At 42.3% G+C, this 20473-nt stretch overlaps 1 protein-coding gene across 1 annotated transcript in view; it reads right to left on the bottom strand.

The window, feature by feature from the left end:
* The window catches only part of phkb (phosphorylase kinase, beta), a 205780-nt gene that overhangs the window by 59513 nt on the left and 125794 nt on the right, over positions 1-20473 (bottom strand). The window contains exons 13-15 of the mRNA XM_048605984.1: positions 9347-9402; positions 9026-9119; positions 4116-4323 (exon numbers count right to left, since the gene is read on the bottom strand). Coding sequence (XP_048461941.1) covers positions 4116-4323; positions 9026-9119; positions 9347-9402 — 358 coding nt within the window. The remainder of the gene's footprint in view (positions 1-4115; positions 4324-9025; positions 9120-9346; positions 9403-20473) is intronic.

Here is a 20473-nt window from a genome sequence, read left to right as displayed (position 1 = left end):
GACCTTCCCTCCATACCAGGCAACATCCTGGTAAATCTCCTCTGCACCCTTTCCAATGCTTCCACATCCTTCCTATAATGCGGTGACCAGAACTGTACGCAATACTCCAAGTATTGGCCGCACCAGAGTTTTGTACAGCTGCAACATGACCTCATGGCTCCGAAACTCAATCCCTCTACCAATAAAACCTAACATACTGTACGCCTTCTTAACAACGCTATCAACCTGGGTGGCAACTTTCAGTGATCTATGCACATGGACAGACATGGAGCATGCACACCTTGGGGTGCTATGGAGCAATGCACTATCATAGAATCATAGAGTCATACAGTCATACAGCACGGAAACAGACCCTTCGGTCCAACCAGTCCATGCTGAAACATAATCCCAAACTAACCTAGTCCTACCTGATTACTCCTGGCCCATATCCCTCCAAACCGTTCCCATTCGTGTACTTATCAAAATGTCTTTTAAACGTTGTTATTGTACCCACATCCACCACTTCCTCATGGAGCATGCACGGTGTTAGGGTGAGCAGGAATGCTTTTGGGGACAAGCAGATTGTGCATGTTGTCTGGGAATATGGAGCATGTACACCATGGATTTTACATAACATGCACTCCACTGAGGGATACTGAACGTGAATACAGCTGAGCGATATGGAGCATGAATATTGTGGAGGAGCTGTGGGTATTGGATCTGGAATGCCCAGTGCAGGATTGCACACCATCTCTCTTTCAATGTATATACACACACACACACACACACACACGCACGTTATAATCAGAGCATGCCATTCAGCCCCTCAAACCTGCTCCATGATCTGAATAGAGCTTGTGTTTCGAATTTCACATGCCCATCTACCCTGATAAGCTTTGATTCTCTCGCTTACTAAAAAGTGATCTACCTCTGCCTTAAAAATATTTAACAACCTCGCCTCCACCACCTTGTAAGGCAAAGTTTCAAAGTTGCAAAATTCTCCTTGTACCTGTCCTAAAAGGGTGACCCATAATTTTAAAGTAGTGCCTCTGAGTTCTGGATTCATCCACAAGACAAAACAGAATTTCCACATCCATATTGTCAAGACTATTCAGGATCTTGTATACTCGAATCAGTGACTCTTTACTCAAGAGAGAAAACAAGCCAGTTTGCCCAATATTTCCTCATAAGGTGACCTTGAGATCAATCTAGCAAATAAAAACAAAGTAATATAGATCTCTTTCTCTCTCCACAGATGCTGCCAGACGTAGTGAGTTTCTCCAGCATTCCCTGTGTTTGTTTCAAATTTCCAGCATCTACAGTGTTTTGCTGTCAATTGAAAGTTAAGAGTGGTTGGCTTAATTTGCATCTCCCATCAAGTGGATTTTAAGAATAATAAAAGCTACCTCAGAGAAAATAAACGTAATAGCAAGACCACATCTGATTTTTTTTTTCCTCTGTTCATGGCCAGCCAGACAGGACAGGTCAGGAAGGAAGGCCCATTATCGAAGACATGGGGACCAGGGAGGAGAGGAAGGAGAAATCAAAGGGTAAAGGAGATTGACGATAATTGTGCAGAGCATGCGAATGGTGCGACAGTGCTGGAGGACAGAGGGCATTGAAGTGGGTACAGGCATCAGAGATTGGTCTGAATATCGAATAAATGGCATCCCTTGGATCGGTATTTGACCTGGAGATTTACGTTCTGTCAGATTAAATGAAGGCATTGGATTGTAGCAGGATGTAGTCTATGATTGTTGGTAGTCAGCAGATCTTAGGCTAGTCATGATTTGGTGGTGGAAGGGTCACCAGGTGGTTTTCAGATCACAGACAGCGAATTATGGTATGGTTAGCACACCAAGAGGGTTGGAGAGGCTATAAACTCTTCATAACCCTGCTTCCTGTAGGAACTCTATCCCATTTTCCTAGCTTCTCTGCGTTGTGAAAAGTCTAACTTCCATTCCAGTGCTTCTGATGCATCTTCATTTTTCCTCAAACAAGACTACCCCTTCAGAGATTGACAGGGCCCCTGACTGATCACTCTTATTCTTGCACTTCTGCTCCCATCTTTTGCCTTCCCTTTCAGAACCAGGATAAGGTTCACCTTGTCTTCAGCCTCCACATTCACCGGATTATCCTCCACAATCTCCAACACGAGGTGACCGCAACCACATATTCCCCACCTCTTCTTTCAGTATTCCTAAGTGATTGCCCCCTTTGTGACAATCTGATCCACGCCTTCATCATCTCTCAAAACAGCACCTACCCATGCAAACACAGGAGATGCAACAGTAGCCTCTTTCCTCCTCCCTTCCCATTGACCAGTGTTTTAAACATTCCTTCCAGGTGAAACAGAAAACTAATCGTATCTTTTTCAATAAAGGATATTGCATTTACTGTTTTTGACACATTTTCCTCTGCAATGGAGAGATCAAAGGCCAATTAGGTGGCCCCTTTGTAGAACACTTCTATTCAGTCTGTGTACGCCTAAGCTTTCAGTACCCTGGCATCATAATTTGTGTCCCATTGCCAATCTGATCTCTATGGTTTTAGCCATTGAAGCACAATGTAAAGGTTTGAGGAAAAACATCTCTTCATTTGATTAGGTACTTTACAAACTTCTGGACTCCGAAATAAATTCAATAATTTTAGATCATAAACTTTGCTTTCGTTTACCCAGACATCAGATTCTGTTATTGTCACTCTCATCTTCTCTAAACCTACCGTTTGTTTCTTAACTTGCCTCAGTACTATGTCTTTCATCATCATCCTTCTTGCTATTTAACTTCTTTTGCCATCCCCATGAACACAGTCCTTTGCTTTAGTCTTTCATAGAACATAACATAACAGAACAGAACAGAGCATTGAACCCATTGTGCTTATGCTGGCCCTCCTAAGGAACAATTCACATACTGCCATTCTCCTACCATCACTGCATACTTTTCCTCTTCAGATACTTAGAACACTTAGAAAATGTAGTTATTTTACAGCACAGATGAAGCCAATTTGTCCTTCATACCTGCGCACCTACTGAAAACTAAGCCATTCATACTAATCCATTAACCAGCACTTGGATCATATCCCTGGAGGTTACAGAACTTCAGGTACATATCAAGGCAACTTTTGAATGAGTTGAGGGTTTTTGTCTATAATGCTGTTTCATGCAGAGTTATAGATCCCTCCCACCCTTTGGGTGGAGAAAATCTTTCCTCATCTTCCGTCAAATGAATGGAAGAATGTAATTGCATTGGAGGCAGTTCAGAGAAAGTTCACTTGATTAATTCCAGAGATGAAAGACGTATCTTATGAGGACAGATTGAGCAGTTTAAGCCAATACTTGCTAGAGTTTAGAAGGATGAGAGGAGATCTAATGAGGGTATGTAAGATGCCAAAGAAGATGTGGAGAGGACATTCAGCAATTGGGAATGAGAAATCATAGTTTCAGGCTAAGGGGTGGCAGATTTAAAACTGAACTGAAGAGTCATTCCTTTTCTCAAAGGTTCATCAATCTCTGGAATTCACTACCCCATGATCCAGTGGACGCTGATACATTGAATACATTTGATGGGGAGACAGATTTTTAATTAGTCATGGGTTAAAGGGTTATGGAGAGTGGCAGGAAAGTTTGATCGATTGATTGATTTATTGTCATAAGTACTGAAGTACAATGAAAAGCTTTGTTTACGAGCAGTACAGGCAGATAATAGTAAGCAAAGATGTACAGATCAAAACGACTTAGACAGAGGCATACAGGTTACACTGCACAGGCCGTGCACTAAGCAAGATCTCGTGAGCAAGATCAATCATTATTTGAGGCTACAGAGTCCATTCATCAGTCTAATAACAGCCAGGAAGAATCTGTTCCTGACCCTGCTCATGCGTGTGTTCAGGCTTCTGTACCTTCTGCCTGACAGAAGAGGTTGTGGGAGGTCATTACCGGGGTGCGATGGGTCTTTGCTGATATTGGCAGCCTTTCCGCGGCAGCGAGCCCTGTAAATAGAGTCCATGGATGGAAGGTTGGCTTCCGTGATGGTCTGGACTGTACACATCACCTTCTGTAGTTTTTTTACACTCCTCGACAGAGCAGTTGCCATACCAGGCCGTTATGCACCTGGACAGCATGCTTTCAATGGTACATCTGTTGAAGTTGGTTGAGGTCATCATGGATGTGCCAAATATCCTGAGCTGCCTGAGGAAGAAGAGGTGCTGTTGTGTCTTCCTGACTGTCACATCTACATGGGAAGTCCAGGTTAGGTTATCGGTTGTCATCACTCCGAGGAAGTTGACGCCCTCCACCCTCTCAACCTCAGTTCCATTGATGTTGCTGGGGGCGTGTTCTCCTTTCTTTCTAAAGACAACAATCAGTTCTTTAGTTTTTCCAACGTTGAGAGAGAGATTGTTTTCATTGCATCACGTCACCAAGCCCTGTATCTCCTTTCTATATTTTGACTTGTCGTTGTTCGATATCTGTCTCACTATGATGTTGTTGGCAGCGAACTTGTAGATGGAGTTCAGGCTGAGATGAGACGAGCCATGATCATATTACATAGTGTAGCAGGCTCGACAGGCTGAATTGCCTACTCCTGCTCCTAGTTCTTGTGTTCCACTCCTTTTACCAGCCACTTAAAGTCTACGCCCCTCACCACAGACCCTTCTTTAAATGAACAAAATAGATCGTTTTCACTCAGACTATCCAGGACTCTCACAACCTTGTATACCTCAATCAAATTTCCCCTTAAAACTCCTCTGTTGCAAGGAAAAAAAACCTCGATCTATCCAATCTTTTCTCATAGGTTCAACTTTCCGGTTCTGACAAAATCCACACAATTCCCTCTAAGCCTCTCCAATGTAATTACATTCTTACTGTAATGTTGTTACAAGAATCACAAGCAGTGCTCAAGTTCTAGTCTAATTATTGTTTTATATAACTGTAGCAGAGCCACTTCACTTTCATATATTATACCTTGACTTTTAAAGGACAGTATTCCATTAGACATTTTAAACACTTTAACAACCTGTTCTGCCACTTTCAAAAGCTGTGTACATTCACTCCAAGGTTCATCAATCCTGCGGGAGTAGGACTGTCTGCCCTCTCTAGATGCTGCCACCTGAGTCTCAGGAAGGGTGAGCCCTATTATTCACATTTCCAGCAGCACCATTTCTGTCCATTGCTTCCATGACATTAGACTGTGAAGGAGCATCTCGTGGTGACACTCACAATGAAAACAGCCTAGCAACAAGATTCTGAAGCTCATCTTGTTCAACGAAGAGAACCAGATCAACAGGACAATAAAGAAACAGATCAATACAGCAGAGATAGTAGGAACTGCAGATGCTGGAAAATCTGAGATGACAAGGTGTAGAGCTGGATGAACACAGCAGGCCAAGCAGCATCAGAGGAGCAGGAAGGCTGACGTTTTGGGCCTAGACCCTTCTTCAGAAATGGGGGAGGGGAAGGAGGTTCTAAAATAAATAGGGAGAGAGGGGGAGGCGGATAGAAGATGGATAAAGGAGAAGACAGGTGGAGAGGAGACAGACAGGTCAGAGAGGTGGGGGTGGAGCCAGTAAAGGTGAGTGTAGGTGGGGAGTTAGGGAGGGGATAGGTCAGTCCAGGGAGGACGGACAGGTCAAGGGGGTGGGATGAGGTTGGGAGGTAGGAGATAGGGGTGGGGCTTGAGGTGGGAGGAGGGGATAGGTGGGAGGAAGGACAGGTTAGGGAGGCGGGGATGAGCTGGGCTGGTTTTGGGATGCGGTGGGGGAAGGGGAGATTTTGAAGCTTGTGAAGTCCACATTGATACCATTGAGCTGCAGGGTTCCCAAGCAGAATATGAGTTGCTGTTCCTGCAACCTTTGGGTGGCATCGTTGTGGCACTGCAGGAGGCCCAGGATGGACATGTTGTCTGAGGAATGGGAGGGGGAGTTGAAATGGTTCGCGACTGGGAGGTGCAGTTGTTTAGTGCGAACCGAGCATAGGTGACCTCCCACCCACAGCCTCCAACCTCATCGCTCCCCAACCCCGCACCGCCCGCTTCTATCTCCTTCGCAAAATCCACAAACCTGACTGCCCTGGTCGACCCATTGTCTCCGCCTGCTCCTGCCCCACCGAACTTATCTCCACCTATCTCAACTCCATTTTCTCCCCCTAGATCCAGGAACTCCCTACCTATGTCCACGACACCACCCACGCCCTCCACCTCCTCCAGAACTTCCAATTCCCTGGTCCCCAACACCTCATCTTTACCATGGACGTCCACTCCTTATACACCTGCATTCCCCATACAGATGGCCTAAAGGCCCTCTGCTTCTTCCTGTCCCGCAGGCCCAACCAGACCCCTCCACTGAGACCCGCATCCGCTTAGCTAAACTCGTCCTCACCCTCAACAACTTCTCTTTCAATTCCTCCTACTTCCTACAGACAAAGGGGGTGGCCATGGGTACCCAAATGGGCCCAAGCTATGCCTGCCTCTTTGTAGATTACGTGGAACAATCCCTCTTCCGTAGCTACACTGGCCCTAAACCCCACCTCTTCCTCCATTACATTGATGACTGTATCAGCACCACCTCGTGCTCCCACGAGGAGCTTGAACAGTTCATCCACTTCACCAACACCTTCCACCCCAACCTTAAGTTCACTTGGACCATCTCTAATACCTCTCTCTCCTTCCTGGACCTCTCTGTTTCCATCTCTGGCAACCACCTAGAAACCGATATCCATTTCAAGCCCACCGACTCCCACAGCTACCGAGAATACACCTCCTCCCACCCACCTTCCTGCAAAAATGCCATCCACTATTCCCAATTCCTTTGCCTCTGCCGCATCTGCTCCCAGGATGAGGCATTCCACTCCTGTACATCTCAGATGTCCTCGTTTTTCAAGGACCGCAACCTCCCCCCCTCAGTGGTCGAGAACGCCCTCGACCGTGTCTCCTGCATTTCCCGCAACTCATCCCTCACACCCCCTCCCCGCAATAACAACCAAAACATGATCCCCCTCGTCCTCACGTACCACCCCACCAACCTCCGGATCCAACGCATCATCTTCCGACACTTCCGTCATCTGCAATCCGACCCCACCATCAAAGACATTTTTCCCTCCCCACCCTTATCTGCTTTCCGGAGGGACCACTCTCTCCGTGACTCCCTTGTCCGCTCCACACTCCCCTCCAGCCCCACCACTCCTGGCACTTTTCCCTGCAACCGCAGGAAGTGCTACACCTGCCCCTACACCTCCCTCCTCACTCCCATCCCAGGTCCCAAGAAGACTTTCCACATCAAGCAGATGTTCACCTGCACATCTGCTAATGTGGTATACTGCATCCGCTGTTCCCGTTGTGGCCTCCTGTACATCGGGGAAACCAAGCAGAGGCTTGGGGACCGCTTTGCAGAACACCTACGCTTGGTTCACACTAAACAACTGCACCTCCCAGTCGCGAACCATTTCAACTCCCCCTCCCATTCCTCAGACGACATGTCCATCCTGGGCCTCCTGCAGTGCCACAATGATGCCACCCAAAGGTTGCAGGAACAGTAACTCACATTCTGCTTGGGAACCCTGCAGCTCAATGGTATCAATGTGGACTTCACAAGCTTCAAACTCTCCCCTCCCCCTACCGCATCCCAAAACCAGCCCAGCTCGTCCCTGCCTCCCTTACCTGTCCTTCCTCCCACCTATCCCCTCCTCCCACCTCAAGCCCCACCCCCATCTCCTACCTACCAACCTCATCCCACCCCCTTGACCTGTCCGTCCTCCCTGGACTGACCTATCTCCTCCCTAACTCCCCACCTACACTCACCTTTACTGGCTCCACCCCCACCTCTCTGACCTGTCTGTCTCCTCTCCACCTGTCTTCTCCTTTATCCATCTTCTTTCTGCCTCCCCCTCTCTCCCTATTTATTTCAGAACCTCCTTCCCCTCCCCCATTTCTGAAGAAGGGTCTAGGCCCGAAACGTCAGCCTTCCTGCTCCTCTGATGCTGCTTGGCCTGCTGTGTTCATCCAGCTCTACACCTTGTTATCTCTATATAAAGATCTTCCTAACTTGGCTATGCAAATATACTGAAAGAAAACAAGTGAAGTGTTAATCACTCTTGGTGGTGTACTTGAAGAAGCCTATTGTTGACTAGCAAGTAACCCTGAGGTGGAGTTCAAAAAATAAAAAAGAGTTAATGGAAACCTGATCATGTTGAAAGAGGTAACACAGTGTGGAGCTGGAGGAACACAACAGGCCAGGCAGCATCAGAGGATCAGGAAAGCTGAATTTCGGGTCGGGACCCTTCTTCAGAAATGGGGGAGGGGGAAGGGAGCTCTGAAATGAATAGAGAGAGGAGGGGTGGGGCTGGGAAAGGTAGGTGGGATGGTGATAGGTGAGTGCAGGTAGGCAGTGCTGGGGATTGGTCAGTGAGGTAGGAGGAGCGGATAGGTGGGAGAGAAGACGTACAGGTTGTGTCAGGTCAAGGAGACGGGGATGAGAGGGAGGGTTGGTCATGTGATGAGGCCGGGGATGGGGAGATTTTGAAACTGGTAAAGTCCACATGTTGAAAGAGGACGGTCTACTGTGCTCCTCTGTCTTGATTTCACCACACTGAAACTATAACCTTATTCATCACAGCTTATAGGTAAAACTTGCTTTTCAAACCCTGTCACGTAAGTCAGTGGTACATAACTGAAATTACATTTTTCATGTAGATTAACTCATTGGCATTCAGCTCAAATTGGAGACTGCTTTAACACATAATTTCTACATCTTTAAAAAGATATTAGGCTAAATGTCTGGAAATGAAAACATACACAGCATTTGTTTAAATTAACTTTAGCAAACATTAAAAAAGTAGCAATTTGATGCCAATGATAACTACTGCTTTTGTTGAATCAGAACACAGCTGTCATTTATCATGATTCTTAGGAGGTCAAGCAAGAAGTTGAGTCTCAATTGCATTGCAGAACAACTACATTTCCATACACAACTGAACATCTCCACTGTTCTCCAATAGCAATTAGCTGTCTGAATGCAATCTGCTTTACAAAAATTAGTATTTTATACTGTTTACCTTTGCAAGCTCTTGTTGCGGCCATATTTGTATTGGTTCTACTTGCTGGGGCGTTTGCGTCTGTATTCCATATGTGTTGAGAAATACTTGCAGGCTACAAGCACAGAATTTAGTTTAGTAATACAACATATGCTAGTAAAAGTCTTGTAAAGTTCTATGTCCGAATTTTTTGTCCAATTTAGTAATGCTGAGACATTAGTTACGATTGAATTAGTATTCTCAGTTTGTCAGCTGTGTAATCTCTTGGCAAAAGAACAAATGAATACTGTAGATGAGGCACAAACTTATAACTGTCTGCCTAATGGGCTTTGCATCACATACCGCTGGCTTTCAGCAATCAGGGCCACGTGAACTACGACGTCGTTTTCTGCAAGACCCTGAAAGATGACAAAAATGGATAAATGTCAAATATAATGCAAATTATGAAACTATGCTATAAACTTTGAAATAGAAGGAAAATTAGTAAAAGGGAGCAAAATATATTCATGCGCCTTATTGCTGATATATCTACTTTGCAGTCAATGTAGTTTTGCTGAGAAAGCTATGCAACACTGTATAGCTAAACCCATTAATTTAACAAGTACCCAAAGGGGTTTACTGTCAACACTGTTTGTATGATACATAACTTGCTTGGTGAAATACATTCTTCTACACTATCAGTAAACATCAAAAGGCAGGGTACTGTATCTAATGGTCCGAAGCAATAAAACATTTGTGATATATTATGCATTATTCAGCAGATTTTACTGCAGCATTAGAGATAAAGGCGCAGCATTTCAGGATTTTAATATGCTTCATACAGAAATTATTTCAGTGATGTTGAAGAAACTTTGTTGATAAACAATCAAAATAAAAAATTATAATTATACTTTACATAATACTCTACACAATATTGTTTGTGCAATGACACAAGCAGCCAACAAATGATACCATTTTGCCATCCACATTCCTGTAGAAAATTATTTAATATTATTTAGAATGAGAAGAACAGGCCGTCTCTTTGGCTCATATTTGTAGTGTTTTAATAAATCCACAGGACAAAAAGGCACTATTTGAAAATCACTTGTACATATCTGGACATTTATTTGGCTGGAGGGGAGGGGAAGAAAAAATACTAACTAAACCACTACTGTGCAATGTCTAATGTATTTCTGCTCAACCCTGGGGAAACAAATAGCAATTGTACCCAACACAGAAGGAGGAGCAAAACAAATGTCCTGACCATTTCTTCAGCAGCTTCCAGCAGTCCTTATAAGGACAGCTGCCAAGGACACTGTAGAACTAGACAATTTGTTGGAATTTGGATGATGCAAGCTTCACAACCTATCACGCATTTCATATAACAGTCTTATTATGACTAGACCCTGGGTTAGGTTCCCCAAGTTATCATGATTACATATGGATACTCCAAATCATTAACCCTCTCGGTGAGGAGGGAAGAGCTGATTCCCTTTAGTTGTTCACTCATCTCCTCAAGTGGTCACACCAAAATTAATTTAAAAAGGATTCCTCCCTTGTGGATGCCTTTCTCACAGAACAAATGAATTTATGTGTTGGAAGGAGTCAATGTAACCTGGCTTTTTAAAATTAACACAAAAGAGTGAGTTTATTAATTAGTTAACACAAAAGAAATAATTATACAGAGATCTCCACAAACTATAAATATTTAACACACACAGACAGGGTTGCAATCAGTTTTATACCTTTATTGTATATTCCTGTAAGAGTAAACAGAAAACAATGTCTGTAAAATATGGCTTTCTGCTGAAAGGAGGAAGATAGACCTTCATTGTCTCTTCCTTTTACATATCTCTCTGTTTGAAGTTTCCCTGGCACTTTACAGTTGGGACATTCTATGTGGCCCAACTAGGACTTTGCCAGACAGCACTGAATTTACATATGCTGTCTTTTTTTTTGTCTGTAGCAACCTTGTTCAAAAAACACATTTTGAAATTAAAAGTTAAAAAATGACCACAGTACTTCGGTGTTCTGATCTGTTGTCATGACTCTTCTCCTGCAGAATGAAGGAGATGGGATCCCTTCTCCTTTCATTGCAAAGGTGGAAAATAATCAAATATACTAATCAACCAGCACACTTACATACACACATTCATTTTCCTAGCCTCCACCAAAATGAAATTTTCAGTTCTCACCAGGTCTTCTGCCATTTGGTGCCAGTGCATTCTTAGTAGAATTAGGGGAAATTACTTTTGAGGACTTAAAAACTCTGTCCCTTGAACAGCTAAAAGATTTAGTGAAGCAATTAGGATTAGATTATTCACTCAAAATCTAGAAAACCAGAAATTTTAAAAGGGGCAAACAAAGGTTGAGAGGTGGAAATTGAAGACAATGAAACTGATAGCATAGCAGTAAAGATTAAATTTGGAATAGCGAAATTAGAATTGCAAGTATAAGAAAGGAAAAGATAGAGACAAAAGGGAAAAAGAGACAGAGATGGGAAAGGGAGGAAAGAGCAATTTCAAAAACATAGTGGAAAAGGAATATGAACCAAGACAACTTCAGTTGAGAAGCAGGAACCTTAATGTGTCACAGTCTTAAGGGTGAAGCCAAAATGCTCATTTAACTCTGAAGTTTGAGTAGGCATAAATAGAAGCTTTTTTTTTCTCTTTTGAGTAGGAAGAGACAAATGAATCTATGACAAGAAAAGCAAAAGCAGTAAAAGTGACCAGGCCAACATTAGCTGTTATTACTACAGAGTAGGCTTTTGAGAAAAGTGCATAAGTTTTACTGAGAGTTACTGGGATTTTGAATCCATACAAAGGGTGGCCACATTTCCCTAGGGTGAAGTGAGCAAGCATGTAGTGATACTGAGAAATACTGGGGCCTCCCAAACTGTCCTGCTGGGAAAAGGCATGATCTTCCCACCAATTAATGCAGTAAGTGCTAAGGTTGTGGTAAAAGGGTTCAAGGACAGTACGTGCCCATTCCTCTTACTGGATGCATCTAGAGCTGGAGTGGGATCAGTGACCGTAGGAGTTGCTCCCACTTTGTCTACAGACAGGTTTGACCAGTCCCTCAGTGATGACCTAGTGGGATCAAAGTTAATAGCACTCCTCTGGTCTCTGAGAAGCCCACCGAGTCAAAGCGTCCAAACAGCCACAGGTGGTGGTGCCAGGCATTTTCTCCAGATTATGTGATTGCATGGTTTATGGCCAGGCTAGTTCAGCCAATGGAGGCTGAGGTGGAGACGCTCTGGTCTGGTTATGTGAAACCAGTTTCTGGGAGTCTAGAAGACCTCAAGGAGGTAATAAATTCCTTGCTGGTTGCTGTATAATTTGATATACTGTTAACAATGCTAATTCAGACTACTCAGACTGAAGCTGCAGCAGAAGCAGTTTCTGCATGTTACTATATTAAAATGAGGTGTTGATAAGGACACAGACCTGCAAAAAAGGAGTGATCCACCAGGTAGTTGTGGACTGAGATACCACAAGGAAATACTATGGCTAGCTCACGAAATTCTAATGGCTGGCCATGTCAGTATATGAGAAAACCAAGCCTGCATCAGCCAGTATTTTTATTGGCTACAGTTCCACAAGAATACAGTAATGTTTGCAGAACTGTCCACACCTGCCAGGTGTGGGAAAACCTAAACCTGCAGTTAAGGCCTGTCCTTACCATGCCTGTTCCAGTTTTTAGGGAACCATTCAACACGGTGTTACTGGACTCTGTGGGATCCCTACCATCATAGACATGGTCATTCATTTTTCACAGATTTTCCTGACAACTGTTTATGGCATACTGGCCACCTGAAGTGTGCTAGCAAACATATCAATAAATATGTGGTTGGGTATAAATCATAAGACAGCAGGGAGGAAAGACCAGCCAGCACACACCTTCCAAATCTACCCCACAGTTCAACACACCTATTTAAGCACCCAAGGAAATGTTATGCAAATTTGTCATTGATCCACAAAAACAATCCATCAACATTCTATAGTATTTTTATTTGTAGCTCCAACATCCAACCCAAACCAGTTAGTTGCTAGAAAAAGAAATTTTCAAAGTCCTAACTATTAATGACACAGTACCGTCGGTTCTGCTATAGTGTGATAGTTGTGCTCCCGTCCAAGATCGTATTACAGAAAATCGTGCTATAGAAATAACGGGGCCTCTGGGAAAAGTGGTGTTAGAGGCAGACCACCAAAAAATATCACTCAAAAATCCTCAAAAATCACTCAAAAGCCTAACACAAAGTATAGCACAGTTTGAATAAATGTTTTAATTCATATCTAATAATGAAATAAAAGTTAATTTACCTTAAAAAAAATGTCAAGATGACTTGATGGGGGAGGAGGTCTTGAGGTTGCTCTGTTGTTAATGCAGGGGCTTGAGGGTCGGTGTCATCATCATCATTATCATCACTTTCAGATGCAGTTGTGGTTGCAGGGTTAGGGCGAAAAATGATTAATCCAGAAGTAGATGGCTGTGGTTCATTGTCTTCTGACAGTTTCTTGGGGGTTGGCTTAAAAAAGACATCCAGTTTTTGCTGCTATGCCCTTTTTTTTCTTTCATGAACGAGCTGTTCATAGGGCACCAAATAAGATCTTATTCCACGAACTGCTACCCTGCTGTGTTCTGCATTGTAATCGTTGTCCTCTAAGAGCTGCAAATGCTTCTCAATTTCCTTCAGGATAGAAGACAAAACAGAAGTGAAAAGTTCTCATGGGGCTGCATCCTGGACTTCAGCTTCTTCATCTCCAGCTTCCACTTCTCCCTCAGCGACAAGCTGTTGTAGATCAGCTGTAGAGAGGTCTTCACAGTAGGACTCAAGCAGCTCTTCAACATCCTCACTCTCCACTTCTTCAAATCCAACTTGCTTTGCAAGATCAACACAATTTTCTTTGATTCTTGGGAGCTCCTCTCTTGGGTCAAAGACTTTAAAATCTTGAAAAAAATCTGGGAGAAGCTTCCGCCAAACTGCATGCAACCAGTCCTTACTGACATCAACCGAGGCCTCCAGGATAACATCAATTGCATTTTTGATATTAAAGCTCTTCCAAAATTGAAGAACGCTGTCCTTATCCCCCTCAATGGTTGCAATCAGCCTCTTAAATGTGCTCCTTAAATAATAAGCTTTAAAAGTTGCCATTGCACCCTGGTCCATGGGTCACGTGACGCTGACGCAGAAACTCTTTCGGTGCTAACATTGCGCGTATTCAGGACAAAACCTGCAAAACGATCATGAGATGCCAGCGCAGACACTCTTTCAGCGCTAACACTGTGCATGCTCAGGACAAAGCCCATGAAATGATCATGCGATGTTGACGCATATTCTTCCATGCACTGATGGAATCATGTTGTAGCCAACACAAGTTCCCATTTTAGAAATAGCGTTCGCCTATTTGTCAATTGGCAATTATAGGCAATTTGTGCCACCAGAACACGCATTATAGCAGAACTGAGACAGTATAAAATTAATGTCCAATCTGGGTGACTAGGCAAATAAAATTCCAACATTGTGTTATCTCCAGGCAACTCAATAATAAAGCAGGGCAATAATCAATGAGAAAATGTATTTGCACTTTGTTTAAAAGCTATGAAAAGAAAGGCAAAACTTGGGTAGAAGTTTAGGAAGTAGTTATTAATGCAATGGATTTCCTCAAGCAAGTTTTTGAGTACAGTCATAGTCATACAGCATGGAAACAGACCTTTCGGTCCAACCAGTCCAAGCCAAACATTATGCTGAACAAAAATATTTCCACCTGCCTGTGCTTGGGCCATATTTCTCCAAACATTTCTTATTCATGTATTTATCCAAATGATTTTTGTTGTAACTGTATCCGCATGCACCACTTCCTCTGGAAGTTCATTCTATACACAAACCATTCTCTGTGTAAAAAGGTTGTTATTCATGTCTTTTTTAAAATTTTTCTCCTCTAACCTTAAAAATATGTCCTCTAGTCTTGAAATCTCCCACTCTAGGGAAAAGATACCTGCCATTAACCTTATCTCATGATTTTGAGTAGCATTCAAAGAATTTGTTAACCTATTGAAATGACGAATAAATGTAAAAAACTATACATGTACAGCTACGATGAAGCTTACTGAAGGGCCCCAAAATCTTAAAGCTATCTCTGAGTAAGAACTGTAAATGCTGATGGAGATCTCCAAACCTCCAGTATAAAATTAATGTCCAATCTGGGTGACGAGGCAAATAAAATTGCAACACTGTGTTATCTCCAAGCAACACAATAATAAAGCAGGGCAATAATCAATGAGAAAATGTGCTTCTATCAGTCGATTTTATCAGCTCCATCAGTATCCATCACTTTTCATAGCCCTAAGCTGAAACAGATATTTAAATCAAGTTTTCTTTTGAAGGAAATAATCTTTAACACTTTGGTCAAATTACTATGTTTAGACCGTATCACAAATTGAATTGATAAGATAGATAAAACAATAGCCAATTCAAATAATTATACTCTATATTTTCAGATACAATAACTAAACTGTCATTTTCAACGTTCAGGGATATAATAAAGAAGGCAAAGGGCATGTTAGCATGTTACAAAGGGATTAGATCACGAGAGTAAAGATGTTTGACTACAGTTATACATTTCATTGACAAGGCCACCCCTCATCCATCCGTCAGAGTAATATGTGCAGTTTTGATTTCCTTATGTAAAGAAGGTCATACTTGCCCTAGACGGAGTGCTGCAGAAGTTCATTACACAAGTTTCTGCGACAAGGGGCTATTCCCCAGAATTAGAATGCGAGGTGATCACTCAAACAGAAAATTCTTAGCAGGCTTACCAGCACAGATGCTGAGAAATTGTTCTCCTGGCTAAGGTATCTAAAACACAGGGTCAATAGTGTCAGAACAAGGGTTTGGCCATTTAAAACTAAAATGTACAGAATTCATTTAATTAAAATTATTATCAGTCTTTGAAATTCGCTTCTACAGAGAACGACTGAAACTCAGTTGGTAAGTATATTCAATCACAGGTTGATTGTTTTTTCGGAATTAAGGAATATAGATATGATATGGGAAGGTGGGAGCGAGGTAGCAGGTCAGCCATAATTTTACTGCATAGCAAAGCAAGTTTGAAGTGACAAATGGCCTCCTCTTGCTCCTATTTCGTACTCTCTTAGAAGCTTTTCACCAATAGAACTCTGAGGTTATGGCCATGGCCAGATAAGAGGCTACTAATCATAGCACTCTTTCTCAGAGAGTGCATTCAATGCCTGACAAATGCTTGCCAATTCTTGGAAGTCAGTTCATTCATCTTGTCTTCACTACTTCTAGCCTTTTACCACAGTGCAACAAAAGATTATGCGGGTCAATCCTGACCCGATGTGATGGCAGCTGCATGGGTGAGCCTGGAATGTGAGAGGTCAAGCCCTTGTAAGGAGTACGAGCTCAGCATGGCTAGGTACTTATTGACTGTGGTGTTGAATTGTTAACCGTGTTTCTCTGTTCTTCTACTTTTTCGTAAGAAGGACTGTAATGTTTTAACTTTTTAAACTCTGTTTCCTTTATTTTTCTGCTTTGTACCAAGATTCTTTACCTAGTTACATTTGTACCTAAGATGGCGCCACATGTGGCGACTTGTAAACTTTTCACTGTACTCATGTGAGGACATGTGATAATAAACCTAATTCATCTCTGTGAAAGAGGAAGAGAAGCAACAATAATGACACAAACCTCACCAGCAGCAGCACCAGCTTTCTTCACCTCATCTCCACACCCATGAAACCATTGTTGACTGTTGGAAAAGCCCATCTGGTTCACGACTGTTCTTTAGGGAAGGAAATCTGTCATGTGTAATAAAACCAAAAGAATTGTGGATGCTGTAAATCAGGACACCTGGATTAAACTCTTTTCCAAGGGAGAAGATTAGTCATGGGCTTTCTTTGAAATGAGGCAATAATGGTATTATCTCTGAAGTGTTAATCCAGAGACCCACGTAATGTTCTGGGGACCTGGGTTTGAGTTCCACCATGGCAGCTGGTGAAATTTGAATTCAATAAATATCTAGCATTAAGAGTCTAATGATGACCATGAAGCACTGCTGCCTCACAGCGCCAGGGACCCGGGTTCAATTCCACCCTCGGGCAACTGTCTGCATGAAGTTTGCACATTCTCCCCGTGTCTGCGTGTGTTTCCTCTGGGTGCTCTGGTTTCCTCCCATAACCCAAAGATGTGCAGGCTAGGTAGATTGGCCATGCTAAATTGCCAAGGGATGTGTAGATTAGGGGGTTGGTCTGGGTGGCATGCTGAGTGTCTGTGTGGACTTGTTGGGCCGAAGGGCCTGTTTCCACACTGTAGGGATTCTATGATCTTTGATCTAATCCATTGCTGGTTGTCAGAAAAACCCATCTTGTTCACTAATGTCCTCAAAGGAAGGAAACTGCCATCCTTACCTGGTCTGCTCTATATGTGACTCTAGATCCAGAGCAATGTGTTTGACTCATAACTGCCCTCTGGGCAATTAGGGATGGGCAATAAATGCTGGACTATCCAGTGACACACTCATCCCGTGAATGAATAACGAAAAAAAAGTAATTAGAGCCTTAAATCCACATTTGTTATTGAATTCAAATTTTACCATCTGCCATGTCTGAAATGCTATTATTTGTTCACAAATGGCTTAGATGATAAGACAGCTTGAAAGGAAGCTACATTAAATTAACTCCATACGCCAGACTCAAAATTGCAGTTAGGCAGGAAGCAGCTCTTAACTGATCAATAATTGGCTACTAAAGGGGCTTCAATTGGAGCAGCTTCCCAACTAAAATCGTGAACAGTTTGGGGATAGGTGAGACGGCCACCATGGTAATTTTATGAGCCCTGTCTGCAAACTTGCCAACAGAGAACCATAAGATTCTGGCCCAATCTTCTCATAATATTTTGGGACCTGATGAGACAACATCACAACAGTAGGACCAGATATATACTGCAGATCAAAAGCATGTTTGAACATTTGTCTGATTTTTATATTCTGTTTGTCGTAGCATGACACCAGATCACATGCATAATTGCTATAGCTATAGCTCGCACTCAAGGCTTTTTTTTGGCTGTGCTATTACCATGCCAACATCAGATGTTCCTTCGGTATGCTCAGAAAACAAACTGAGAAAGACACTCAATTTTGGGTACCATACAGCTACTTTTTGTTTGGCTGCCAATGAATTTTTCCTCAACTGCATTTGTTCCAGTCACTGCACATTGTGAGGTTGCAACATTATGTTGCTTGAATAAAAAACAGCAGTGCACGCAAAAATAAACTTAAAATGCTGTCTAGACTGCAGTTTGTTCAAACCTAAATATGGGTATGTGCAAGTGAAAAGATTAAAAGGTGCCCAGTTGACAACTGCACAAGATGTATAAAGTGGTAGCAGCTTCAAAATCTCAATATTCACGTATTTATTATGCAAACATGTGAATTAGCAGAAGCTGGCCTGCTCTGGCATTCAATAAGATCCTATCTGAATGTTCCAAATTCTACATTCCTAACTATCCCTGATAACCTTTGATCCCTTGTTGGACAAGAATCTTTCCCTCCCACCTTAAATATATTCAAGTGCTCTTCCTCTTGAGGCAAAGTTCCAAAGTTGCACAACCCTCAGAGAGAAAGAAAATCCTTGTTTATCCTAAAATGGCGACACCTAATTTTGGACTTATATCATTAAATGCCAAATGGATCTTATTCTTGTCAAAATGATGGGATAACAGTAAAAGTAAAGATTAGACAATATTTCAAATTTATATTGATAGTTATAATTTTAAATTTCTCCTTAAAAATATACTTTATAGCTGAAACTTTAGTGGTAATTGTGCCTTTAATCTTTCCACAATCCTTCCTCCTATATTCAAACAACAAACTGCATTAATATAGCAACTTTGAAATAGTGAACCATCCCAATGCACTCATCAGGGGCATTTTGCGCCAAGTATGACAGTTAAGAGAGATGATTAAAAACTTGTTTAACATGGCAGGTTTTAAGGACTGTGAATGAGAAAAGCAAAGTAGACAGGCAGAAAGGTTCATGGAGAGATTTGAAAAGCTCATGACCTGTGTAGCTGACGGCATATCCACCATATGTGCAGCAATTAAAATTGGGGATGTACAAGAGGTCAAAATTAGAGCAGTCCAGAAATCTTGAGAGGGTTGTGCAGCTGGAAGAGATTACAGAGATAAGGAGGGAGAAGATGGTGAAAGGATGTGAAAATTTGGATGATATTTTAAAAATCAAGACGTTGGTTATGAATGTCGGTTAGCAGGCATAAGAGACAAGGCACAAGCAGCAGTTTCACATAAGATCAAACTTTCATAGAGTGTACAGGGTGTGAATCCCTATGGGACACAGAGGTATATTACATTCCCACACAGTATTACACTTTATCTACTGTGTGCCTCAGTGGATTGAATGGGATTTCAAACCTGTTTGACAGATAAAACTAAGAATGTGGGATGTGACACCAGAAGCTAGATCACTGAGGGTCCTCTTTTCTTTGGAGCGGTGTAGGTTTGAGGTTGCTGATGGCAGAACTGGATCTAATTTCCAGGAGGGGTGGAGGGTGGCAGTCTAGCTCTGTCGAGGGATGAGTAAAAGCATGAAGTGAGGGAGGGATAAAGCATTACAGCACATAGAATGCTTTGAATACTAATTGTATAATAATTTGGTTTGATACCAAGGTTATTGTTGAATATTGAGATAGTAGAAGTATTGAGGAGTTGGGGGGTGGGGGGCGCATAAGTTCAGCACTGAGAAGTTGGCAAAATGATGAGTCTCATTTTCATTGCAAGTTTGAGAAATCGCTCACTGGGCGTTGAGACCATCACTATTTTTCTCTTATTTTTCTCATTGTTTTTAGTTTGGAACTGTGATGTGAGTTCAGGTTAAATGGTGAACTTTGAATAACTTGTGTTTTAAAAGAAAGAAAAAAACAAAAGTAGATATTATCTGTTGGTAACCGGCCTGGAAGTAATGGAACTTAATTATACGGCACTAAGTATTGCTATGCTCAAGGCTGGAGTCTTGTTGGAGGTTGAATTGGTCAATCAAGGGAGGTCCGGTGCTAACTGGCCAACCACAGAGGTGTTGATTGGAAAAAGAAAAAAAGTGTTCTGACTGGGTTTTTTTTGCAGGAGATGATGAGTAATTTGGGAAGCTCTTAGACTGGTTGCTCTGTTTCGCTGTCTCTAGTTTTCTCTCCAATTATCAAATAATTGAGCATTCTGACAAAAGAATCCCAGACTGTAAGAAATAAGTAAATATTCCTAGGAGTCTGCTGAAATTGTTTGTACTAACTGGTGACTTCAAACGCAAGCAAGATATACAGTCTATGTAAACAACTCATTGTCCAAGGATATCATGAAGTCTGGGTCCATCACTGAAACTGTTTAATTGAACTGCATATTAGAATCCTTTTATTTTCTTTTCTGATTTATCCCTCGACTGTCTTGGTCTGTGAGTCTG

The sequence above is a fragment of the Rhincodon typus genome, chromosome 15, assembly GCF_021869965.1.
Source record: "Rhincodon typus isolate 14 chromosome 15, sRhiTyp1.1, whole genome shotgun sequence".
Classification (NCBI taxonomy): domain Eukaryota; kingdom Metazoa; phylum Chordata; class Chondrichthyes; order Orectolobiformes; family Rhincodontidae; genus Rhincodon; species Rhincodon typus.
This window is presented reverse-complemented; position numbering and strand designations above follow the sequence as displayed.